The sequence below is a fragment of the Apis mellifera genome, linkage group LG14 (assembly GCF_003254395.2).
Source record: "Apis mellifera strain DH4 linkage group LG14, Amel_HAv3.1, whole genome shotgun sequence".
NCBI lineage: Eukaryota > Metazoa > Arthropoda > Insecta > Hymenoptera > Apidae > Apis > Apis mellifera.
In genome coordinates this window covers 4403688-4431521 of record NC_037651.1, presented here as the reverse complement: position 1 = coordinate 4431521, position 27834 = coordinate 4403688, and the positions used below count along the sequence as shown (strand labels likewise).

Sequence of the window (27834 nt, the reverse complement as noted above, 5' to 3'; positions counted from 1 at the left end):
CACGACATTTCACGTTTTAACGTAAAATTGAATTCGAGAGTTTTGACGATCGATCGATTGATCGATAAATTTGTCGGCGATTTTATTAAATTCATTTCGTTGGATCTGAACGAATTCAATTCGCGTAGATGGTATCTCTGCTTTCTCGAGGAATTGGAGATCGTATTTTTGGAGAGAATATGCACCGTGAAATTAAATATTTTTTGGAATAATTTTGATAATAGATTAAAAAAGAGGAAGAAAACGAAAGGAAATTTCAATCGAATTTTTATTCTTATTCTAATTATAATACAAAACTTTTTCGAAAAGAAATGAGCAAGTTTTAACCAAATTACGTGAGAATAGAAATACGAAATATTCTTTTTTTCGTTTGTAAAATAGTATTTGATATATAAAAAGTAAATTTCCTTCGTTTTAAAACGGGCTAAATTGACTCGATCGTATCTTCTGAGAGAATTATGCAGAAATAATTCTCTTGGATTTAAATTTCTCGAGAAAAGAGAGAGAGAGAGAGAGAGAGAGAGAGAGAAAAAAGAAAAAGAATATCGTTTTATGGATCGTTCCATTTGTTACAGTGATATTATAAATACGTATTGTGAAGGAAAATGGAAGGAAAGAAATCGCGGGATCTTTTATCTTCCCGGGATCGCGAACATAGCTGAAAGCAATTTTGCGTTTCATAATAAAACACGAAGAAGTAGCTTAAGCGTTGCGACATACTGTAATAACGCAAGAGACTCGATCTTTCGCGTCTATGATGAAGTGTATCATGCAAACTTAAATACACAAACACAAACGGTAAACCCCTTGCGGATTGAACTGACGAAACAATCATATTCCAGGAATTGCCCGAGCGGAGTGTTTTTCCCTCGTGTTTATATCTCGTGTAAACATTGTTCGCTCCTCTGCGCACCTTCCTTGCCCGTCGTTCAAGTCACTCGCGTGTGTGTCCTCCGAAAATCAACACGCTCGAAGCCACGTCTCTCGTGCTTCGACAGAAGAATCGAATTTTTCCTGATTTTTATATCGAAGGAAGGATTTATATTTATAATTAACGAAGTTGCGCAAATCTTGCAGAGAACAATCTTCAACGAAGGGAAAGTCGACGAGGATTAGAATAAAGGTATTGTTATTTTCGAAGAATTATATCTTATACACAGTGATTTTCGAATTTTTAGAAGAGATAATTCTGCAATGGTTTACATCACTGTGGTAATATACAATTTTATAAATTATTAGAATTGTTAGAAAGGACACAAATTGATTTGTTACTTCGATTTTTCCGCTTCCTCCAAAGCAGAATTATCTCTATTTTCATTCTCATTATCAATAAGAGATGGATGAATTCGAGAAACCAGCTGATGCACACACATATACACACAGAGAGAAGAATCTCTCAGATCATTAGATCGAGCAATTTTTGCCCGATTGTGTCGAACATGCACGAGACCTAATAGCTACGTGCTATTTATCACGGTATCAACGAGCGGATGTTGAATCACCGTTCATTTATCAAGTCACGTCTAAATCTCGTATCGAGTAAGTAGTCTCGAAGCGTTACGTCTCTCGATACCGTGCAATTAATTATTAAATTCCGATTTCCTGGGATTTATCGAGGCTCCATCCATGCGCTATCCATTGGAGGAGGGAGAGGGAGGGAGGGAAACAATGTTTTCCTGCTAATTAAATTAAAATGCTCGAAAAGATTAGATTGAGATGGCGGTCGCGGTTGTGTGCGAGAACAGTGGGGCCATTGTTGGGAATTGTATTGGCAGGAAAGATATACTATGAGGTAAGAGAGGGGGGCAAAGGAGGAGGGACAATTTTTTAATATTCTTCTCCCGTGAAATATCAATTATTTAATTATCGTTTCGATTCTAATATCATCGAATATTGTTAATAAACGATAGATATTTCAGAAATATCGATTTTTTTTAACGATATTTATATATAATTTGATGAGAAATATTTGCTTCGATATTTCATGTGGGATTTATTCATTTATATATAGATAGATATTTTATTATTATCCCTTTTATTGTACAAGTTTTGTTAAAGTTGCAGGATTATTGAAGACTGGATTAAGAATACAAGGATAAAATAGATTTAAATTATAGTAAATGTAACGTTTGGTTAATATTCTAACAAATCGTTTTAATTATTCTTTTTTCATCCCTTTCTTCGCATGTAATTCATTGTACTTCAGAAGGTTGTACTTTGAGAAGGTTCGATACATTAATTCATCCTCAAGTCGATTATTTAATATTGAAAATGTTAATTTTCCTAGCCAGGCAGAGCCGTAAAATCACGGATTTATTAGACTGCTTGAATTAATCGTTGAGGATCGTTACACATTGACTCGGTGAAATACTATTCATCGAGAGTTTATGATCTTCGAACTCTCCTTGGTGTTTGTAATTCTTCTCGGTTCGAGGATTCGCGTAATTCATCGTTAACGAGGGACAACGATGCTCTGAGTCAGGTGAAATTTCTTCTTCTTTATTCGAAAAATATAGACTCGTAGAGTGAATTGTGATCTCGAAAAAAATTAATATTAATTTTCTGAAATATTGCGAAGTATTAAATTTTAAGAGAAGAAGATTTATTCAAATTATTCCCCTGACAATAGAAAATTAATTTCAAAAATATTGACCATTGATAATGTTTGCAATATTTCTTTTTCAAATTTCGGATTTAAAATTTCCAAAAAAAGGAAAGATTTCTCTTTAATAGTCTCTCAAGTAATCTCAAGTGGACGAATTCGAAAAATTCGAATATCGAAGATAAATATCAATCCTTCCTTCGATTCCTTCGAGCCTGGAATTAAAACCATTTCTTTTTCAGCCTAGAGGAGGAAGCATATCTTCTCAAGGAATAGCGATCGTACGAAATAACGACAAAGGCTTCTCAATTTGAGAGATTCGAGCGGGTTCGACACTTTAAAACAATCGAGTGTGGCGGGCCAACGTGGAAGAACGCACGCGAAGACGTTGAATACGATACGTTGTCGGGCAAATGACACGGCATGGGGTAACAACCCATGGTTAGTAATTAGGGTGGCGAGAGAGAGGATCGTGGTGGGTTAACTGTGTGGCCACGGCACGCGAATTCACATTTTTCCTCGCGAGCTTTTCCTCCACGATCGCGAGCCAGGGATGAGGGGAGGGAGAGGGAGAGGGGGCTTGATAAGCTTGGCTATCGAATTATTAATTATAAGCTCAATTGGGGGGGAGGGGGGATGATAAAGCGGTTTGGCACGTAGTAACACACATTTTCACTTTATTCGACGATAATTCCCTCGCGTCGTACGATTTTTCTCTCTCTTTCTCTCTCCTCCCCTCCTCTCATCCCCCTCCCCTCCCTCCTTTTTTTTTTCTGTTACGCGAAATCGTGGAATCATTTTAGGAATTTTCTTTCGGCGTGACTAATGAAAAAGAGAGAGGATGATTTAAGAGAGAAAGAGAGGGATGTGGAAAATTTTATTTAGTTGAAGTTAATGAAATAGACGTGATTTTAATTTTAAGGGGAATGAAACTTTTGATGACTTTGGGAAGAAAGCAATTCTTATTTGTGTCTTATTTCTTGCTATAATATTAAAGTATTATTAATTTTAATATTATAACAAAATATCGTAGATTTAATATAATAACTAAAATATATTTCTCTATAATTAGATAGTCATTATATCAAAATGATTATAGGTATTTCTGAGATCAGTGATGCATTTAATTAGAAGTGTCCAATCTTGAAGACTCGGGAAACATATTTTATTTTAAGTAGAATTTATTTTTTGCGTTTCGTAAAATTGGGGTCAGGTAAAATTTTATTTATCTTTTAATTTTCTTGTTTTATGCGCACTGTAATTTCGTAAGAATTTATTGGCCAACGAAGAAATGTTTATTGCATACGTGGAATTTACATGCAAATTGATCATATATTTCTATCGACTTTCTGTATTTTAAAAATTTTTAAATATACCCTGGTTATTTCGTGGTGGATCGATTCGTCGAAAAATCTTTAATAATTAAAAATTTTGTTTGGAATTAATTTGCTATATATCAATAATCTGCAGCGAGGCAATAGAAATATATGGGAATTAGTCGGCTAATTAAAATACATATTATCTCATTTTTATTTTACTTTTATCTTCAAAATTATTTGGGAAACCCACGAGAAATTTTCATTCGTGTTCCTTTCATCGTGTTGCTGTTTTACTGAATATTCTTGTTTACAGATTTAATCGATATTCTTTAATTTAGATTCGTATCGAATTTCGATGAAGAAAATGTACCTTTCCAATCTCTTAGGTAAAAATTATTTAACAGACTCTTTATTCGATCGATCTAATTATCCTTCCTTTTAAAATTATAATAATATTTGATCGTGGCGATTAATTAGATTGAATAGAAATAGTACCAATCTTCGATTTTAATAATTGATCGAATAAAATTTAACCACCCTTGGAACGTGACAATTCATGAAAATATCGTTTTACCAATAGTTGATCACGATTAACGAAATTATCTATTATAATTGAAATAAAATTTTAATAGCGTCCTATGAAAATTAAATAAAACCGGTGTTCGAATAAAATCTTATCAATCGTTACTTTAAAAATTCGATTATCATACGATTGATTAAGTAATAATATCTAATAATAGAAATTTCCTGACCTTTAACATCGGTTATTAAATGACTGTTGTTTTCATCATTAAAGTAATATGAATGAAATTATATTAAAATATGGCTAAAAAATTTAATTTATTTCTTTCATTTTTATATGAATAATCTTCTTTTAATTTTCCTATTAATTAAAAAAAAAAAAAAAGAAAGAAAGAAAAAAAAGAAGAAGAAGAAGAAGAAGAAGAAGCTACAAGTACAAATACATAGCATAAAATTTTCTTTAATTAAATTACCAATTGCAAACGTTCAATCGCCAATATAATTCTCAAATCAATATCATTGCATACCGGTATTCCATCCTATATAATTTCCATCCTCATCTTCCTTCTCTCTCCAATTACCAAACAGATCTAATCTTGCAAACATGTAAAAAACGTAGAATCCTCACGATTTCCTCGCGATAGAATCGAATCCGTATCCATCATCGTCATCACATCTATCCTATTTTCCTATTATTAAACAAAAAAAAGAAAAGAAGAGAAAAGAAAAAAAAAGGAAAGAACCAGTCAATTCAGACTGAAGCGAGAAAATAAGAAAAAGCAAGAAAAAAGAGGGGGAAAAAAAAAGAAAAAAGGAATCGTGACATGGACCCCTGTCGAGCTACGATTTCAATATTAAGCCGAAGATCGAGATCACGAGACTTAGATAGAAGCATTAACATGCGCGTCGAGCTCACTTATCACGATCAAGCGACCAGATTAACACGATGGTGCTTCTTAATTTGTTTACACGGCGCACTACTACCTGAAATGCACCAACCTTACTCCACTCCACATTGTTTATCAACGTGCACGCATACACTCGTGAAGGGGAAATACGTAATTTCTTCGACTTCCTTCTCCACCAGATTATCGAATGTATCTATGGTATTATGTCCCCTCGAGCGATCGAGTCAGTGGTGGAGAAGAAAAGGGAAGGAGGGAAAAGAAAAAAAAGAAAAATGATTTTCCTACGTTTGTTTTAATATTTATTAATAAGGGAGGGGAGACGAGCGAAGGAAAATTAGATCGGTGGAGATAGAGTCGTGAACTGGGTCTAATCACAGTGAAATCTGTATAATTATAAGCAATATATTAACCGCGAACGTTAGTTTTATTCAATTTACGCTCTTTTCGAGCGCGCTTTAGTGTTTCGTGGATAGTTAGGCTCGAGCGTTATTCAAATGAAGTGGATGAATTACGATTGCATTATTCGAAATGGAAGGAATGAAAATACAAAAAGGTACAATGAGTGGAGAAAGAGCGAGGGTTTTTTTTTTTTTCCTTTGGGCGTTATTTTATTTATTGTTACGCGATGTATATGATATATGTCTTTGGAAAAATTCAACGGTCGGGAAATTTGAATGATAATTTTCAATTTATCAATGCAAATATTCGCTTGTAAATTCGCTTGATTAAACTTTTTTTTTCTTTGCATCAAAGCAAAACGGCACGATTTCATACAAATATATATATATATAAACACGCGTTCCTCGAATCGAGAATTCAACGTGGAAATAATATTTACCTTAGTTTCTAACGATCTCTTGAAAAATTTGAATAATTTTCATTTTAATATGCAAACGTTTGCCTCTAAACTTATTATTAACTTCTTTTTCTTTCCTTTTTTTTTTTTTCATTGCTATTTCTTATATCATAACACTGCAATTATATACCTTTCGATCACCCAATTTTTATCTGTTTAATAATAGCGTATCGCGTAACCATAATTTTCAATAATTATTCTCCAACATTTTTTTCTAACGCCACGTTTTTTTTCCCCTCCTATCACGTTTATCCATGTAACTTCCACCTCGAATGATCAAAGATCACACGTCGACTCGTGTGTATTCGCCAATCGAAATTCGATCTACAGGCTGAAATGCAATTTAATTGGCTTTAACCGTTACAGTTTCGCCGGCGATGCGACACGAATCAACGAGAGATATTTTAATTAATCGGGAGCGTCAACAACCGAGGGATCTTTATTGATTTATTGCGATCGATCCTCGACATCTCTTCCATCTCTTTCTTTTTTCTTTTTTTTGGAACGTGGATCTCAATTTTTGTAAATTATGGCTCGCGAATAGCCTGTTTCAAGCATCGTGGCCGCGCTGTGGATTCTGGTTGTTTTAATTGAAATTCATTGGAATTTTAAGGATATTGAAAATCACGAAATTGTATATCCTGTATACAATTTTTGTATAATTTTAAACTTTCGTTCTAAAGATGTACGTCTTTTTTTAGATTAATCTTTGAAAAGGACAAATACAAAAGTTGGTGTTGGTTACAGAAAGAGTCTCGTTTATCAAGTTATAAATGCATTTATGCATTGACGCAGAAAATTGCAACAAAATATTTCTTCTAGCCTTCTTCCATCCCGTTTAATATTAATTTTTATCGATTATCCTCGCCCCATGAATGTGTACACACACACATATATTATAAATCCTGCCTTATTTCCTGTTACCATTATTAATCTTTCTATTCTATTCATTTCAGTAAATCCATCGCGACGTATGTTGTGTATAAATGCGATAATAGGAAAAGGAAAGAAGAAGAAGAAGAAGAAAATAATACACCATCAATATTAAATTACGCGCGTTGAACCAGGAACTGAACAACAAGCTGAAACATAATTAAAGAATTTTAATCATCTCTATTTTAATAAGAACAAACGAGAATCATAAGGCTAGCTTAACCAACAACGACGAGGCTTCAATCTCATCGTGCGCGTAATTCTAGCCCTCGAAATTAGCAAAAGAACGAAGAAGAAGTAGAAATACAAACCGCTCGACCGTCTTACTTTTCGCAACAACAAAGAAACTTCCTCCTCCTCCTCCTCCCGAACAATTTTTCATTTTAACAAGAAGTGCAACAATTATCCGTGGCAAGGCCCCGTATCAATTGCAGAGAGGAAAATATCAGGTTGGGGGGGGAAGAAAAAAAGAATGAAGGAAATAATTCTATTTCCATTGGATTACATTAGGTAAACCTAGTAATTAAAATTACGATCTCACGAGCTGCGCAATCTATCGCGCCATCTACGAAAACGCATCGAACATGCTAATTATGATTTTTTTTTTTCTATCTTTTTAAATTAACACTCAATAATGTACATCCGTGTTGAGGGATTCTCTCTATAAAGCTCTCCATATATAGATTCGTGTAATTTTCGGATTTCGAGGCGAGAACGGATCAACATCCTCGGATTAATCTGAAAATCTAATTTGCAGAGGGATTAATGGAAGAAGCGGTTGCGGAGCAGCGATCGAGCGAGTAATCGTGGATCGATCAAAGGTTAAATGGATCTGCGTTGTTCGTTACAAGAGAAACAAGCTCAGTTTTCTTTTGTTCCCTTTCTCGAAAGGGTGTTTCATTGAACGGGTGGATAGTAGCCGTGGATTTATTGAATTTCTTCCCGGCATCAATTCAAGGTGTTATATGGTACGTTTTACAGATAGATGTTTTCAAGTCGATTAATTGATTGGCGAATTAATTCGAATATTTAGAAAGACTTATTTATTCGAGCAAAGTAAAAATGTTTCACATTGAAAAATCGAAGAATTGGTCGTCCTCTTAATAAAAAGAAAAATTCTAATTTTCCAGAAACATAGAAACGAAATCACGACTATTCCCCCACCCTATCGAGCCTAGCTCTTTGCTAGCCAGTCTTCTGGAAGAGTGGCTTCCTCTTCCCATGCATTACGTTGCACCAACCACCCCCGGAAGGGTCTCAGGCTTCTTAATGCCGGCTATACGTAGCCAAGGATTGCACGCGAAGGTATTAATATATAATTAACCGGCCTGGTTGTAGATCGTATCTGAAAACCTCCTTATCGGGCAGCAGGCCGCCGATACCAGGCTACCCATATTATGCGAAGAGTCTTTACGTGGCTTCGTACCTCGTTCGACGAGGCTGCCTCTGCATCGCTTGCGGCTTTCATTTTTTTCTCCTCCTTCTTCTTCTTCTTCTTCTTCTTCTTCTTCTTCTTCTTCTTCTTCTTCTTCTTCTCCTCCTCCTCCTCCTTTTCTTTTCTTCTCTTTCCTTTTCTTCTCTTCTCTCTCGTCCCACCACGTAGCTCTTCTCGCTTTCTCGCTCCCTTCCTTCTCGCGCCGTTTTCGTACGTCCCCGGTGTACTTTTTTTTCTCTCGTTCCTCCTTTTGTTGTTGGTGTTGGGCCTCCGACGGAACACGAGCCCGTGTTCCTGCTTCGAAGGATCGAACGAGGATGTTTGTGGAAAATTGCTATTACCACGCGGATGCGATTGGCGGTTGTTTTTTAACGGGTTTATCGATGATATCTCTGTTAGAAATGAATACATTGGCGCGTTGTTATTATTGCTGTTATTATTCCTCCATGTTGGATTTTAAAAAGTGGGCATGCAATGTAATTTTCTAGAGAATATTTGTTGAAATTTGTTTTTGTTAGCTGGTTTATTCGATATACACGATAGATTAATAAATTTTAATTTGAAAGATTTTTTAGAAGATCGTATACGTTCGAAATTCAATTTTACCAATAGTTTTATATCCTTTTGTATTTTGTTTATGGATTTTATTTATAGAGTCTTGTTAATATTTCTAAAATTTTCATATTTAGGGAAATTATTTTTCTTTTTTTTTTTTTAGAAGAAATCGATGTATTAAGAAAGATTTTGGTTATTCATGCGGTTGTTAAAGTGAGATCATGCCGGGTCGATTAATCGGTAATTCTTTGAAAGAATATTTTGCGGTTTCTTTATGAATTTGTGATTTATTATCACATTATTCCGCGGTCTTAGTTTCATTGTACTGGTTTCTAGTGGGCGTGGATAGATCGTTAGCTTGTAAAGCGTCGCTCTAATTAAGTTAGCAGACTAATGTCCTACTCTGTCTTGATACAGGATTGTATCCGGAGGAATATTATTTCTTCGAAAGAAAGTTGAATGTTCGTTCTCCGTTAGTCTTTCCTTTTGATGATATCGTAAATTTAATGTTCATTAAGGATGTGTATTTGTTTTTAGAGATACTAATTGTTTCCTTTCTCTTCATTTATTCCTTATTCGTTGTATTTTTATTAATTATTTCGCTATTTAAGATGTTAATCTTTTGGATCAAATTTATAGAATGATACAAAAATATAATAATAAAAATTATACTTGTAAATTATTTTATTAGAATAATTTTTATTATATACGTATGTGTGTGTGTGTGTAGGTGTAAATAATAGAATTATTCGTTCGTGAATAATAAGATATAAAGAGCAGAGTATAATAAGTATTCAATTGATACAAAATACGAATAAGATTAATTATTACAAATAATGCATATTAAATTATATAAGAAAAAATCAAATTTTCTTTGTATATCAGAAATTAAAAATAGTTTAATGTTTTTTAGAAAGAAGGTAAAAATTTTCTAAAACAAAAATAAATTCAATTCAAATTCAAATCGAAAAAGAATAATTTTCATTTATATTTAACTCGCTTCACTTTATTATTATTCGATTATTACAAAATTCACTATTCCTTTTTCTTAACAAAAAAATTTTCGCATTTTGTATCATTAATACATCATTAATACATTGTATTCCATTGAGATAAACTCGTATCCTACTTATGGATATTTAACGGTTAATAAAAGGTAGCCATTAACCGTTAATTAAACTGAGCCGACTGACGTTCCTCACGAGACAACTGGCTCGCACCTGTCGATCGAGAATAGTTTCGTTTCTTTCTCGTAATAACGACTCCTCGCGGTGTGTGTATTTTTTAATTAACTTCCTTTACCTTACGAAATATCGCCGACGTGTTACAAGGTGTTGCGTGTCGCAATATGTTTCACATCTAGATCAGTTGTCATTCGATCGTCGATAAGATTCCGACGATGGAACCCATTAAATCACCACTGTTTAACGCGAGAAACCGTACGAATTTCTCGACCATAAATTTCTCCCGGCAACTGTTTTCCTTAATGTCCTGCTTTACACGTACAATTTAATTGATTTAAAGAAAACGTTTTCTTTTTTTTCAATTTTCGTTTCAATCACTACACCTTTCTTTTCTCGATTTTTATTTAGAAAAAAAAAAAAATCATTTTTCAAGATTTCGAACAATCATCAAAATTTCCCGAATCTCTTCGAATATCTTAAGAAAAAAAAAGCTCTTAAAGCTGGCCTAAATCAGATAGGAAAGAAAAGATTTCTCGATGCGAGGGAAGGGGGAAAATAATTTAATTCTTACAATAAGAATTGAAGAGGGAATTTCTGAATAGTTGCAAGTCGCAACGACGTCGATCCAATTCCCTCACTACTCTGGATATTTAATTTAAGATCGTCCAAGTCGAGGCACGGAGAGTCGTGCAAAGGACGAAGGGAGAAGGACCGTCGAGGGGTTGCTGAGAGGGTTGGAGGGGCTTGGCGAGGGGCAGTGTAACCGGGCGTCAGGAGGATTGATGGCGTCTAGATGCAAATGCAGTCAGTCTGGCACGCAAGCAACGTATCCACCTACCGACGCCTTATGCCAGTTAACGCCTTACAGCTTAATAATCTTGTTCGTTGTCCTCCTCTTCTTCTTTTTCCCCTTTTCCATCCTTCTCGGCTTTCCTCCTCTTTTCTTTCATCTGCTAATTTCACCGCAATTTTATTCCTTGGATCTTTTTTCTTATCTTCCAATAAATTACTCAACTTCTTACCCGATACTACCACGCTTCTCCCTCTCTCTCTCCTTCTCTCTCTCTTTATCCGCGTTAATGATTTTCTTCGCTTCTCTCAATTTCGCTCTCTCGTGCTTGTATAATATTTAACTTAATATTTGCTTACTTTTTATCCAATTCTTATGGACATTTTATTCTTTCTTTTTTTTTTATCATTAATTTTCTGAATTTCTTCTCTCTTATTTATAATTTTTCTCTATCCTCCTTCCCTTTATTTTTACTCCCAATATCCTAAATTTCTTCAGTCAGATTGAGTTGCCGAATTTCTTTCTGATTAAATCTTAATTTCTTTGTTCCTTTTAACAAAGTTAAGTTCCTCTTTCTTCTTCCTTCCAATCTTTTCACATTTCATTTTTCTTTTTTTTTCTTAATTCGTTTTTCCAAATTTCTCCTCCCTGTCGTCCAATCTTTCATTCCCTCGCCTCAAATCCACGCAATTTCTCCATCTCAAGAACAATCCTCTCTCCTTTTCTTCCACTTCTCTTTCTCTCTTTCCACCCATCCCTCCTCCCCCTCCTTTTTTTCTCGTTTTCGCCAGAACCCGTTTCATCTTCCCCTCGCACTTTATCACTCTCTCTCGCGCCTTAAACCGCTTTATTAGCCCTCTTTTTCCCAGGATACCCCCCCGCCCTCCCTTTGGTGGCCCACCAGGAGTCTGCACAGTGATCCAGGTGGAGGTGGAGAGATGATCTAACGCGCGAGGGTCCATCAATTCGTTAAACACAGGTGTAATTAAGTTTATATTAATGTTTTCGGGTGGAGATAACGCGCGACCCCGTTTCGATGAGCACACGGATGGATTATAAGATGATTCACGTTGAAATTAATCGCGTCCGACCTACCCTAGTTGCCACGGCTCCCGATTAAAATATTAAAACACGGGAAGGGGAAGTCTTTCTCTTTCTCCGTTCCTCCTCGTTTCGCTTACTTTGTGTTTACGGTGTTTATGAATCTTCGCTGGAGGATAGATATCTTGACGAGATAAGATGTACAAGAGCGGTTAGTTGGAAAGGAAGGAAATGATTTATTTCAATTTTCCTCGATCGTGCGATTGTTATTGTTTCGATGTTAATTTTTAGATACAACTTTCTGGCCGAATAACCTAATTGGGTAGAAAGTAAGAAGGAAGAAATTATATTAAGTTGAAAGGAAAGTATTTGAATAATTATTTAATAAAGCGCGTGATAAGGCAAAATTATTCTTGAAGCATTATTTTTGAAACAGTTTTGAAAGTTAAGGATTAAAATTCAAATTTTCAATTTGAAAAGCTAAGAAATCTTTTTCTTTACTTTTCGTACATTTCCTAATTGCTGAATTTCTAACCAACTATTTCATCTTCTTCTCCAATCTCATCCGTTAAAAACAAAAAGAAAAACAAGCCCATCCTCGAAAATTCTAATTCAAATTCTAAAACACCACTCTTCTCGCACAAATTAATACTTACACATTAATACCTTCTAGTTATACGTCATTAAATCGTGGCTAAAATTCACGCTCATTTCCAGAATGTCCCAAAATGGTCCCAAAGTGGGCCGAAATACCGAGAAGCGAGGATCAGCAGCTGTCGATCGCTTAATTCGGCCCATACCTTCTAATTGTGAGCAACGCACGAAAAAGGAATTTTCGCGGGGCCTGTAATTTATCATTATAAATCAGTGGACGGCCGGGTGTTGAGGGGTCGGGTTTTTGGCGGGTTTTTGGGGGGGGGGGCGGGGAGGAAAGTTGGGCGCCGATCGCGGTGGAAATCCGTTGCATCCTCGTTCCTTGGGCAGAAAGTGGCGGTCTCACGGGTGCCAGAATGTCGTTCCTAACTTTAATGACGTCGTTGACTCTCACTTAACAAGAGACTACCCTCTAAATGGAGGGTTGCGTCCTCCGACCAACGGCCGCTCGGTACACGCCAACCCGGTGATTACGGGACTCGAATTCACTTCTAAATTACATCCGTTGTAAATGCTGTTAAAGTAACTATTTCACCACAGGGATCCGGGGGGATGTGCAGCCTGAGTTTTTGTCCAATTGGCCCGCTAATCGTTTGATCCACCGTGAATTTCGGGGATCGGACGGTTTCTCGAAGGAACGAGCGAGAGTGTTTTTCGAAGAAGGCTCTGCACACCTCTCTCTCTCATTTGCATTTTTTTCAATGCAAAACGTCCAAGCTTTTACAATACAAAAGATCCAACGCGAGATTGGCCATCTACAACTTTCCACTCGATGGAATTGTCTCATTCGTCACAAAAGCTTTTACTCTTTGATCCATATTTTATATTTTTACAGAACTCTTTCCCCTAATTAATTATTATTAATTATCAACCCTCGCTGTGTGTTCTAAAGGAATTCAAAAAGCTTCAATTAATAAAATAATATAATCATCATCAAGGATAAGGATATTACAATTCTTCGTAGTGTCAAAAGAGTTAGATCATCGTTACAATTTCGAATCTATTTGAACTCTCATTCTCTCCTTCGAAATAGAGAATTTCTCTATTCAAGATCCATCTGAAAACAAACTCGACAAATTCACGAGAAAGATATTTTTTTTTCTCTTCTTCTTTTCCAATCATCGTGCAAGGATGACTCAAAGTGGTGGTTCGATTAAAATTTTTAATTAAGAATCGTCACGTCCAACGGGTTACTTTATTAATCCTCGTACAATGTACGCGTACGGGATACGTGGTGCCGGCCTATTAAGTTTAATGTCATTATAAAGGTGTCAAGGCACGGCCACCGGTTAAAATATTCCACGCGCGTTCTGTATTCGGCCACCGGTTAATTACGCTTTAATTGCACCCTACGTCGTCACCGATCATCGTTTCCTTTCATTACACGGATAAGAAAGCCGTGCGATTTTACAAGAGATATTCAAAAATTTGAAATTTTCATCGATCTCGTGCCACACTATTTATTCTCGTTCCATCTCTCGATTCCATCTATCGATCGAGACTCTTCTTAACTGTGTTTGGGGAAAGGAGAGGGGGAGGGGGGAGGGGGATATCGCAAGATTGCACGAGCAAATTAGTTTTTAGATAAGTGCAAACGTGACAATTGTTTTTTGTAATTGAATTTGTATTTTTAATCATTGGAAGATTAATAATTCTTACTTCTGAATCAAAAAATTTAATTATATTACGTAATGGAAATTGTGATTCCGATATTTTATGATAATTAATTGGTGGGAAATAACGATAGGATGATTCGAATCTTTAGATCGAAAAGAAAATCGTGATCGAAATTTTGACGATGATCGGGATCTTTCCTTAAATTCCTTGATGATTCCTAATGGGAGGTAATTTCCCTAATTCTCATCAGAATCAGTGCAGTCCGAGATCGAGACAGTGAAGCAGCGTTAAAGTTAGACAGCTGATAATATTTCTATAATCCTATTACTTTTCCATGATTGATGAATAGAAATTAAAAAATAAAAAAATTGGCGAGTGAATGAGTAAAAATCGAAGGCTGTGGTGGTAAGCTAATTAATGTAATGTAAAAGTTATGTAATAGAATTTCTACACGGCTTGTTCTCGGTAAATTATTGCTTCTGACATGGACAGAATTTTTGTACATGCTTCAAATTACTGCTGAAAATATTACTAGTAAATTTTCCATAAATTCTGTAATTCTGTTACTTCATAGCAATTACACGAACTGCAAGGTGGTAGTTTGATGGTAAGAATATTCAGTTCTTGGGTATTTATTTCAATTTCAGCTTCTGAAAATTAAGGCTTCGAGGTAGCTATTATTTTCTACGTTAATTTGATAGTTAATCGGTACTTTGATCCTAAAAGGGAAAGCTTAGCGAACGTTGAAGTGCAAACCAACTTTATTGCGGATCTTAATTGCAGTAATGCCTAGTCTTTTTATACTTAAACATCGAAGCGTTCCTTTTTCCATCGGACAAATTTAAAACACATTTATATCGTAATATCCGCGTAAGTTGCACCATATTAAAAATTTCCACAATTTACTTGCTTTTCTGGGAAGATTAAGACAGAAGGTGAATCGGAGCCTTTACGCCTAATTTTCTAAATTTATTATCAAGAATACAAAAAAGAAAAAAATAAGATAAAAACGATGCGACAAAAATTAGAGATCTTACATATTTATTTTCGAAAATCTGTGCTTCGATAACAATAACTGGAGGAAGGGAATGGATTAGAATCTGTTGATATAAATCAGTATCAACCATGTATCAATTTTTCAATAGACGAGTTATTTATTCGCACATTAATTCAATAATAATTTCTAAAATCAATTTCGTACAAATATTTTCTCTTCCATTTTCTCTCGTAAATCGTCATCGTACGTTTTCACTGTTTCACTTCCAATCACTTTCACGCGTAAACGAAATGTGCATAAGAATATGCATAAAATATTTGAAAGGAAAGAAAAAGAGGTAATCCTCTTTAATGCAATCGAGCCGGCCAATTTTGGAAAATTCTATTACACGATGGGGGACAATTTCGCGAACACGTTCGGGAATAAATAGCTTCTTCAATTTTCGTTGCGTGGTGTGTAATTGGCGGTCACACGTAAAAAGATAATAGTAGTGACCGGTGAATGAAAATTTGAAGGCGCCCGACCCCTTTTAACAATTGAACGATATTAATCGCGCAATTCATCAGGATTTCGTGAAAAGGGGCAATTTCGTTTTTTATATCGGGGGGGAAATTAACGTTTTCGTTGATGCTTTTAAATGACAGCCCACACACATTCAAGACTCTTTTATGAACGCGCTATTACGGTTAATGCGTCTGACGGAAAGCGAGAGGTAATCATTGTAATTTCCATCACGAGCCTCGCTCCTCGTGGATCTGGATACGTTTCTCGACGACGAAACCGAACGTTTTCTCGCTTCGTTCGCGAGAAGATTTCCATTTAACGTGTCGTGTGTCGCGCATCTTTCAAAGACGCATCTTTTCAGCGCGACGATTCGATCGAAATGAAGGAAATTAGGACGATCGCGATAATAAAATTTTTAATCAAAGGAGAAAGTTTCAATACGCGCGTATGCACTTAATAAAATACAATAATTAAAATACAATAAGTAAAATTGTTGGGAAGAAATTCAATTCATTTGAATTATTATTGGATCTATTCGAGCACGAGCCGTTTATAAATCGTTTTTATGATTCTGATTTTACAGAATAATCCACGATAATAGGATATCTTTGTTGTTAAATTTCGATTCATCGTGTGAAAACTGACGGATGCATGACAAGTATATATATAAATATTCGTCATGGATGGAATAATTTTATCCACGTGTAATTTCAATTAAATTGACGATCATTTTCCATGAACATACGAAAGAAATCATCAGCCATTATTAAGCAAATTGAACGCAATTCCTCATGAAACTTTCCCTCCAAATCAACCAATATTCTCCCCTCAATTCGCGAAACAAATCGAGAAGTAGCTACAAGTATCTCGACCTAACCTAAAAATCCACGACAAAAAGTTGAATCTCGTAAGAAGCTAACCTAAAAAACCAGTTGTAAAGAAGAAGAAGAAGAAGAAGAAGAAGAAACGGCACCGATCCCGATATCCGCAATTTCGAGGAGAAGAATTACGAGAAACCTGTATGGAAGCCGGCGTAGACGGTTCACGGTCCAGGATCGAGGATCGATTATTATTATACCCGAGGAGGACTATACGCGAGGAGGATTTCGTGCGCGTTTATGGCGGTCAACGGTGTGTACGCGACGGCCGGCCGGTCGGCTTACGTTCTTAGCGTGGCGTAATTGCATGATGATACGTTTCGGCCATGTTGGGCCCCCTAACGACGCACGCGACCCTACACGCTGCCCTTTTTCCTCTCGAAAACCGCGCCGATGTCTTATTTCTCGGCCGCCGTGGAAATGGAAGCCAGACAGGGCCGGCCGAATTGGCATCAATGACCAAGGAATCGCTACTTAATCCCTATTGGACGGCGCATTCCTTCCCCAGTAGCAGCTTCTTTCCTCTTCTTTTTCTTCTTTCCTCTTTTATTCCTTCTTCTATAATAATCTGGAACCCGCTCCTTCTTATCATTATTACATTATTATACCGAAGAGATGTTAATAACAGTGCATGGTAAACTCTTGGTTTTCCTTTACCTTATGGCCAACTCTATTCCGGCCATAAGTTTTCGTCGAGCTTTTAAAACTTTCGTGCTTCATTAACGAATCACTTATGGACACCCTCCTTCCCCGGGTGGAAGCGTAATTTGATGGATCGATTTGTAATTCGAGCTTTTCCGAATATTTAAACACGAAGAGTACATTTTTTGAGAAGAGTATCGAACTTTGTATCCGTAAATTCGATTTGTAATTCGAGCTTTTCCGAATATTTAAACGTGAAGAGTACATGATTTTTTGAGAAGAGTAAATTAACTCATTAACTCAGTAAAAGGAGCGAGAAAGGAGAATGTGTCGAACTACCTAAAAGAAGAAGAGAAAGAAAGGAAAAGAGATTATAAAGGCGGTTCTTCACGAGAGTTGCCACCGTGTACAGTTGAATCGTCCGCTTATTATCGGAGTACAGATTATCAATAATGAGCGGATCGATCGATATCCATTCTCGATCGATCTCATTCTTGTACTCGATCGGAGAACAAGAAGAAGAGAGAGAGTGAATTAATGGATAAATAGCATCTAATTACGCTGATTAATGCGACGATTTTTTTTTTCCTCTCCTCTTTCCTCCTTCTCTTTCTATCCTCTCTCGTCAAGAGATCGATTCGCGAACATTATCGTCGATTGGTAAATCTTAATTGGACAAGAGGAGAGCCGAAAGGAGAGCCTGGGCGAGCCACGACGACCCGAGTTGCAATAAATAAATAGCAGCTGGACAGCGTCCGTGTGTTCTTTTCTTATGAAAAGAAATTTATATTCGTGACACGTTTCGCTGCAAGCACGCTTTTAATCTTTGGACGATCGCCGAGAATTATCCTATACCGATTTCATTTTCCATTGTTCGGATTCTTTGTTCTTTCGCTGAATAAGATTCGATTGTGCTCGGTTGATGGATTGCCGCATTCATCGATCGAATGTGTAAGAAGGGTAAGAATTATGTTGTATTATGCCCGGTTATTTATGCACGATTGAATTTGGAATAGAAATTTATTGATATATATATATATATATTTTTTGCGATATTATTCATGTTAATTAATTATTATTCTTCGTAACGATGTAACGATATATGTTTCGCGTTAAAACACGTCACAATGGATCATAAATTTACGGGGGATAAAAAGAGAATAAACAGATAAATATCACTCCGCGAGATCGACGAATTAATCAACTTCTCTCTTTCAATTAATTAAATATCGTTCATCGATGCTCGACTCAGCGAGATTGAACGGGACGCGAAAATAACGCGGCAGAAATAACGAGATCATGGTCGATTAAAAACGATAAAAAAGGATAAATCGTTTGAAATCATTTGTAGCATTTAAACTTTTACTTTATAACACTGTCCATTAATAGCGCGAAAATAATCTTGTTCCGCTTGTTCGCTCGCTCGTAATCTCTCACAGATTCGTGAGATGTTTATCCCGATGAAAAGGAAGGAATGCCTCTAGAAATTGCTCGTTTCGCGCAAACGATCGTACAGAATAAGAAGCAATCGTTTCGAGATTTATTGACGAAACGCGCTGATTATCCAAGGTGTCTCCTTTATCTATTCTCGTTCCTAACACGCATATAATAAAACCGTGTTACACGGTAATTCATATGCATCTTTTTTCCTCATCCCAGATAATACTAAAAATCATCGTAATCCTCATTGAACGAAGACATTTCAATCTTTTAACGATCACCCCTCTCGGTATCGAATTGCTTCTCGCGTGCGATGACAATTAGCTTAAACGTAAACTCAATCAATGGTTGAAACAAAGGAGGAGGGAAGAAAAAAAAAAAGAAAAAAAAAAAAAGAAAAGAAAAAGAGGAAAAAAAAGAAAAGGAGAAGATAAAAATGATGGAAAAAAAGAAAAAAAAAAAAAAAGAAAAAAAGGAAAGAAAGAAAGAAGGAAGAAAAGAAAGATACGATGAATGGCGCACGAAGCTCGAAGAGCTAAGAGTAATAAATTACCCTTGCATTAAAACGATGTTGGCGCCAAAGGATAATTTGTATTCATAATCCGTCATAACACGGCGAAACTCGTCATTATAAAGCTGCTCCTCGAGTTTCCTGTGACAAACACACGGCATTACGGCTGCTTAGATCTTTTAAGTACACCCTCCGTAGTAGGGGATACGCCAATTTTCCAGGACCAGTTACGCCAACGTGTACAACCAGGAAATTATTACACACGTGAATACGCGTTGTGTTCATACGCGCGCACACCACACATACGCGTGGTTAACATTGTAGGGGGATCGAGGGATCGAGGACTCGTCCCTCTGCAGATTTCCGCGTAAACCGCTTTCGCCGATTCTTCTTCTTTTTTTTTCTTTTTTCTTTTTCATTTTCTATCCGTGGAAATATGTAAGGACGCGTTTCGAATGTGAAATTACACGTGGTTAAGACGCCGGTTCCGTTCATCAGGGAATGAATTTCTTTTTTATATTTCTGAAAAGGGAAAGTGACGCATCGAGGATGAATCTCGGGGTTATTTTACTCGGTATATATACATATATTTATTATGGAAATTCAATGCAAGGGAAAGTGCAACACGTTGATCGTGTCGATTGCTTCGAAATCGATCTCTTCTCCTTTCTTCCTTTTCTCCCCTTTCCTTTTGATCTACAAAAAATTTCGATCATTATATTTCTTCCTTTCCCTCCTCCCTTTCCAGGAGGAAAAATAATTCACGAAAAACAAAAGCGCGTTCTTATTTATTTACAAATCGAGCAAGAACACTGTTTCGAACGGGAAACATCTCAATCTGTGAAAATAATTAAACCGATCAGGATGGATCAGCCGGAATCAAAAGGCAACTATCGATCCAACCATCGAACCAATAAAAGTCGGTCGACAGTAATGGCGTCTGGTATCCTCTCAATTACGTATTTTCTTTCGGTCTCAGAGACTGCATTCTCAGATTAAATTGAGAGATACCATTTACGGAAGCGACGATTACGGGACGGATCGGTCGATCATTGTGTCCAACCGTGTCACGCTTCAACCGCTCGAATTAACCGAATCATTATCGTCGTGTCAGGTTCATTAATGCGGCCGGCCACATTATCGGGCCGCAGGTATCGTCCTCTTCCTCCTTCGTTCGCGAAAGAAAAAGGAGTGGAGAAGGAAAAGATGGAGGGGGGTTGGAAAGAGAGGAGGAGAGAAATTCTGATTCGGGACGAGAATAGATCGAGGGGACGATCAGAGGTGGACGCGAAAATTGTTTAACTCGTCCTCTCATAAATTATTTAACGCGCTACCTGCGCCATCTATCAACTTTGATACCCGTTTCCGATAATAATACCGTGCCGCGTACGCGATGGAAGAAAAATTACCCTCGTCAGACTTTCCGCCGATGAACGCGCGTGAACGTGCTCCTGAATTCGTTTCGCGAATGTAAAGTGATAAAGATGTGCGTGTGTATATGTGTGTGAAGGTTGGATTTTTTAGTCGAATATCGCGTTTGTAGGAAAATTGAATTTATGGAGATTAAGATTAACACTTTGTAAAGGTGGACTTTTTTCTTTAGGAAGAGATAATTAAGGGGTCGGTTTCGATTGAATCTTTTTCGAGGAAATCGAATTTCTTTCTGGAGTTACGAAGAAGATGGAATTTGAGAAATTAATAATTCTAATAAATTAGAATTTTTTCTCGTTGGTTATTTTTTTTTTAATAAGAAATTCCTTCAAGTAGTATTGAATCGACGAAGATCTATTAACTATCGATCTTTTGTAAACTTTTTTTTAAATTTTCTATTCCTATCAATTCTTCTGATTCGATAAAAATTTTATCGAAGATTTAACGAGATAAAATTACGTTAATCGACTCGAATAAAATTTTTCTTCATTTCATTCAAATTCTCGACAATTTCACTCACACAAAGTATTGGACACGTGAATGTGAGCGGAACGTATCGACTCGATTTCCTTTCCAAATCATCCCGATCTCGAGGAACGTTTCGTCTCGTGCTATTTCATTTCCTGATCCAGATAACGGCGGCCTTATTGCCGAGTCAATCATAATTGCCGATCTTTTTTCAATTCCTCCTCTCCTGCATTAGCATACGTATCTGGTCAGGAAACAGGAGATGTCTGCCAAAACAATCGTGGATCCGCAGATTCTCGGTCCGGATAAGGGTTGGAGGGTGGACCAGGGCCCTCGTAAAATCACTGAAATTCCATGTTTATTCAATATGTCCGGGAATTCTGTTTTCGACTCGACTTATCTGAGAGACGATTGGCCGGGATGATACGATGCCTCGAACCAATTTCGCGACGATAAGGCTTCAATCTTCGCTTTCGCTCTCCCTTTTATGCGGAAACCGAGATCTCTCTCCATGCGATCTAACTGCAACTTTTCTAAGAAGCATTGAATCGAATCGAGAGGATTCATCCGATTTCTTCCTTCGTATTCTTCGATGAAAGATTGGTAAACGTTTCTCTTAGAATAATTAAGAAAAGTTCATTTCCTGATAGGAAAATTATTAGGATTTTTCGAATAATTGTTGAAGAAAGATTCGAACATTGAGGAGATATGGAGATAGATATGCTTCTATTTAGAAGAATATCGTTCAGGAAGAGGAAAAATTTGTAATTTTTCATTAAAGTCTTCAAGATTCTAACATATATATTTGTAATTTCAGGTTGCGATGGCGAATCGGACGAAGGTGGGAGCAAGAGGCGAAGGAGCAGGACCAACTTCAATAGCTGGCAACTGGAGGAATTGGAACGGGCATTTCTCTCGAGTCATTATCCCGATGTGTTTATGCGAGAAGCTCTGGCTGTGAGACTCGAGTTGAAAGAGAGCCGCGTAGCGGTGAGTACATTTTTTTTTTTTTCTTACGAATCCTCGAGGAAATATAATCCTTTTCGAGAAAAGAAAAAGAGAGCAATCCGATTCTTTGAAAAAAGATCGACGAAGGGTTGAAAGAATTTAATGGATCCGTGGAATTTCACGAATTCGAAATAAAATGAATTGTCAGATTCTTGGAGACGAATAATTTTTCAACTTTTTTGAATTAGAGAGATTCGAAATTTATTGAATTCTAAATTCGAAATCCAACAAATTAAATTTTCTGCAATTGGAAAGAAATTAGGAAAATTCAAAGTAATTCCGTTTCGAGAAAAGGGAAGAGTTAATGTTGGACTTCAACAAGGATAAGATTTAAGTAAAATTTGCAATCAGGAAAATTAATAAAAATTTAAACGGATCGAGTCAAAATTTCGGATTAATAAAATGGAGAAATTTACAGAGCAGGGTCGATCGAATTTTCTTTCCATAATTTCGGGAAGAAAAAATGCACTTTTATGGCGACCTGATTTCACGTTTCGCGTACCATTATCAGACGTCCCAGATCGGCCGTTTCGATAGGCGAGAATTTATAGGCGCGTACGCCGTCATTTTTCGAGGGTTGATGCCCGACAGACGACACGGGGGCGGTTTGATCTCGGCGCCTTCGGCCCTCGAGCCGCTCTCCCGAGGGTAGTTAGTCCATCTGCTCGATTCTGAGTGCGGTTACCTTACAGTCCGGTGTGTTGGAGGGTAGTAAACTAAGGAACATCTATCCAAAGACCTCGACTCGTCGACCGTGTCCATTTGAATAATGAACTGATTTTTATGTGGGCGCCATTTCTAAAGCGTCTCTCCTCTTCTGGAAATTACCTGATTTCTTTTTTAATCACTTTTCCAAACTTCATGGAAATTATGGAATGTTTATTTGGATTTATCATAATATTTGGTATTAATTTCGAATTTAGTGCTGTCAAGTTTTTTTGTTTGATACGTTGTTCCTCAAATTCTTTTGACGATTTCACGAAAATATCAATTTCCATATTTACGTAATTAAATGTTTTCTGCTTTTATTTATTTATTTATCTTTTTTCGAAGCAAGTAATATAAGTATCTTGATATTCTTAGTAGCCAGTATAGCGTACGTATATGATAAGACGTTTCGTGCAAAGGGACAATTTGTCAGCCAAATGAAATCGATTTGGCGAGAAAACATTTATTTTTTTGTAATTTTATCGCTTTATTAAAAGAAGAATCTCATTCCATCCTCGTTTAACGTGTCTCCATCTAACATCACGTCTTGGAATGAAATAAAAAAGCGAACGATATCATATTCTTAATTTATTCTTCCGGAAGCTCGATGACCGGATAAATCGGCGAACCACGCGAATCGTTTTCCGTGAAAGTCGTGGAATTGCATGTAACTGAAACAAAAAAAAAAAAAAAAAAAGGAAATAAAGAAAGAAAGAAAGAAAAGGAATGGTACGCATTTTAACATGACTGGTCTTCATGACTGGTGCTCATTTTTCACGTTAATCACTGATGCTTCTCGCTTCTAATTGTCAGACCATATTTTTTAAAATCACCCACGGTGGTTCCTTACACATTATTTCCTCGCGAAACACACATTGCGATTATAATGAAAAAATAGATTTTCTCCTTTGCAAGTGAAATTCAGGGGAACGGTATCGTTCGAATTAAAATTCACGATTAAATTTATTCGCGTTTAATTTGCTCTCCTTTTCTTTCTTTTTTTTTCTTTAAATTTTGTTTAAATCTTCGGTAATGTTCTTCGGTTGTAAACTCATCTTTCGAAATTGGTCGCGTTCATTTGCTTGGTGGAAATATTCGCGATCAGAATTAGAACTGTTACTGTTACAAATACGAAACCGTGAACGCAATGGTAGGTCCTTTCCGTGGGACCGACGAAGGGTGGACCCTCAATTTCACGGCCCATCGGACACGAAGCCACCCTCATATCTTCCCCCAGTCGATAAGATATTTATATTTATACGGTTAGATACGGTCCGTGTGCCGCAGGAACAGCGCAATCGTTCTCTCTGCTTTCCAACAATTTAATCGGGCCACCTTCTCTCTCCCAAATTACGTGGCAACACACCCTCCCTTCTCTCTTAACCATTCATTCCTATTATAAAAATTCAATTCAAACCCTTACGGTTTTCAACGTTGTTTGAAGAAATTTCTAATTCTTAATACCCGCCAAATTGATAAAATAATTAATAATCGCATCAAACGACGACGATCGAAAGTTATATAATAAAATCGGAAATCCATCGAAGATAAAAATCACATCGATATTCGATTTTCCAACAATTCCGATGAAAGAAATCTTAGGCAAAAGTTATTTCAATTACGATGATAAATGTTTCTTCAAACAAATATTATCGATAAAGGAACGCAGGAAGGTAGTCGCGACACGCGAAACCAGGCGTTGAAATCACCCACACGACGCGGGACACGTATTCGATCGTTCGTTTCTTTCGAGGGGAAAACCGATCCACCTTGATGACAGGGATCGATCCGGAGGAGATAACCTCAGCGGTGACACGATGTCACGTTGCAGCCGGTGCCTGTTCACCAAGGGAGGACTCTTCTCCTCAGATTAGATATTCGATGGCCGAGCCAGATAACCCCTGATGCTGGTTCTCAAGATCTTTTTTAAAAAATATATTATTGGAGAGATAGATAAACGGACGACACGTGGTTGGACGTGGGCAACTGGTCTTGGACGGCGGCGCACGTGGGTGTCGAGTTTCGAGCAAGGGTGGCTGTTGGAAATCTCGATCGGTATCTCGCTCGAATTCATTAATTCTCGTGCGAAAACACTCCCGCGTTTTGTGAGTTTAAACGGGTTTGTCAGCCTCCTCTTGACGCAATGCGTGGGCGGGGTTTCGATTTAGAAAGCGATCTTGTTCGATTCTCTTCCATGATCGTGCTGCTTGCACGGGATTTCGGGAGAAAAATTTATTCCCGCGATTTATTTTTAACGAGACGAGCCTGTTACGTTGCATCGAAGGTAATTCCATTTCGTGGGAAATCACGTAGATGAATATATGTAGAGCGTGTAATGGTTTTATAGATATTTATACGCGTGAAACGATTTATTTGTAATAATATTATTCGGAGAGAAGGAGATGGAATCAATCTTTACGAGGGTTATTTATTTTGTACGAGATGGTATAAATTTTAAAATGTTCATGTTTGATGATAATAATAATAATAATAATAATAATAATAAAGAAGTTGAAGAATGAAGATTCAAAGAAATGAATTGCAGGTATATAAGTCAGTTATGCTCTATACACACGACGACTTTCTAGAGTAGTCGAGTTGAATAGATGAATTTCTTTGTATAAGATAATTTATCGGGGCTTTTACGACTCACTTTATATCTGTATTTTAAATTAGGTAATCTCTCTCCCGCTTCTTTATTTATTCGCTCGAGTTTTGAACCAGAACTGGTCCAACAATTTACTTACTCGAAGAAATTTAATAACTGTTATTTATTCAATGTATCGAGGGATATTGACGTTTGTGTGAAATATACGTATTTTTCCTTTAATTTATTATAGTTGAAAGTAAAAATATATATATATATGTGTGTGTAATGTACACGTGCATATAATTTTTCTGAGAAATTTCGTGGCAATTATCTTATGTTGCTGATATTAATAACATCCTCTGTCGAAAGAGATTAATAAGAGAAAAAAATCTCAAACTTGTTCCTTTGTAATTTTATACAAGATAATTCTCTCCCCTCTTGGACGTTTATCCAAAATTTTGATAATTATTATTTACCTGGCAAGAAATAACGAAGAGATAAAAAGTTTCATGAATTTTCAGACTCAAAGGAAAAATAAATATCGACTCTCGCTTAACTTAAATATTTCTACAAGATTCCAGTAAATAAAAATAAATTTCTATATTTTCAAATTCAATTCTCATTCGTCAAAATTAATTTCTCGCTAATTTGAAAAATAAATATCTGTTCCGTAATTAAATTAAATATTTCCATCAGGTTTAAATAAATAAACGGAGGGGAAATTTATTATTATATTCCTTGTAATAATAAAACACGAAATCGAAACGAAAATATGAAAGAAACGTTTCTCAAAAGAAAAAAAAAAAAAAAAAAAAAAAAAAAAAAGAAGGAAAAAAATGGGGATCAATTCAAAGACAGTAATCGCCTGAAGACAACTCGTCGAAAAAGCGCCATTTTCTCGTCCACCATGCTACGTTTATATTTAAATGAAGGGCAAGCATATCGTGCTCGTTAATTGTCGATCATTCCACGCGTCGTCGGGGCCATCCTGCGGTATCATTATCATATTTACACAAAAAAACCATCGACGGCAACCTGTCCCTTCCCTCCCTTCCTCTCGACGAAATCTCTGAACACGAAACGTGGAGCCGAAGGAAGAGATGCTGGTTAAAAATCAATTGAACGGCAAACAACACGAACGATAGCCGATTTTCTCTTTTTTTCAGTATTATTCGTTTAAGGCATCGTGTCAGAAAACCGGTCCATTTTGTTGTTAATAATTGAAGTCGAGGAGGAAAGGGGAACGATTTGGGAATTTTCCAAATCTTTCTACATCTTGATATTTTCATTCTGTAAGATATAAATTTAAATTTTCTTTTTCTTTCTTCGAACGATAATTATTCATTTAAATGGGAATCGTGTTTTTGATATATTTTTGAAATTCGCGATATATATTTCATAGAATTGGATGTTTTTCATAATTCTTGGTTTTTAAACATTTTGGAGATATTTCTTCGAGGGTTTTTTTTTTAATAATTGGAATATCCGTAAAGTATTGGTAGATATTTTACAATATCTTATCTTCGGATACGGGATTGTATAATAAAAATTTATATCTATGATAAAATTTGGAAGAATAATTATCCAAGTACGAGAACATTGACACGATTTCGATAAAGATGTACACCGTTTAAAAATTAATCATCCTCTTTCCTCTATCCGGAGTTAATTAGCAGTTGTATAATATATATTGCCATTTTATGAGATTTCTTTGTTTTGTCGGCGTAAATCGATTCGACAGAACGCACGACGCGTTCTACGTTCCCTGCATACGAATTGGTGGCGTGTAATAAACCGAGCCGTCCGGACTGAATACTAATTAGCCTGGTGTCATGGTAATTATTGCAGTGTCAAATTTCTTTTTTCATTCGAAATTATTTTCTTTTTACGCTTTTACTTATAAAAAAAATTCTAAATTACCAATGTCCTTGCCAATGATATTTTAATCGATGATTCTCCCGAAACTAAATTTTATTTAGGTAATGAATAGCGTGTAATAAAAATGAAAGATAAAAGAAGAAATAATGTCTTGAGAGAAACTTTTAAAGGTGTATATAATATTTTATTATGTAATATTAACTGTCGAGCAGAGAGAAATTGAAAAAATTAGAAATACAAAAGATTAAAATCACAATGATCTTTAACCAAATGATAATTACTTATTAACTTATATTTTTTTCCAAATAAAGTAGGGAATAAATTTATTTAAAACGTTCGTAATAAATAAAAATGATCGGATGG

General features: G+C 36.2%; 1 protein-coding gene across 1 annotated transcript in view; it reads left to right on the top strand.

The window, feature by feature from the left end:
• Window positions 1-27834, top strand: part of LOC408443 — a 50179-nt gene that overhangs the window by 16769 nt on the left and 5576 nt on the right. The window contains exon 2 of the mRNA XM_391991.5: window positions 22105-22277. Within this exon, the coding sequence (XP_391991.1) occupies window positions 22105-22277 (173 nt within the window). The remainder of the gene's footprint in view (window positions 1-22104; window positions 22278-27834) is intronic.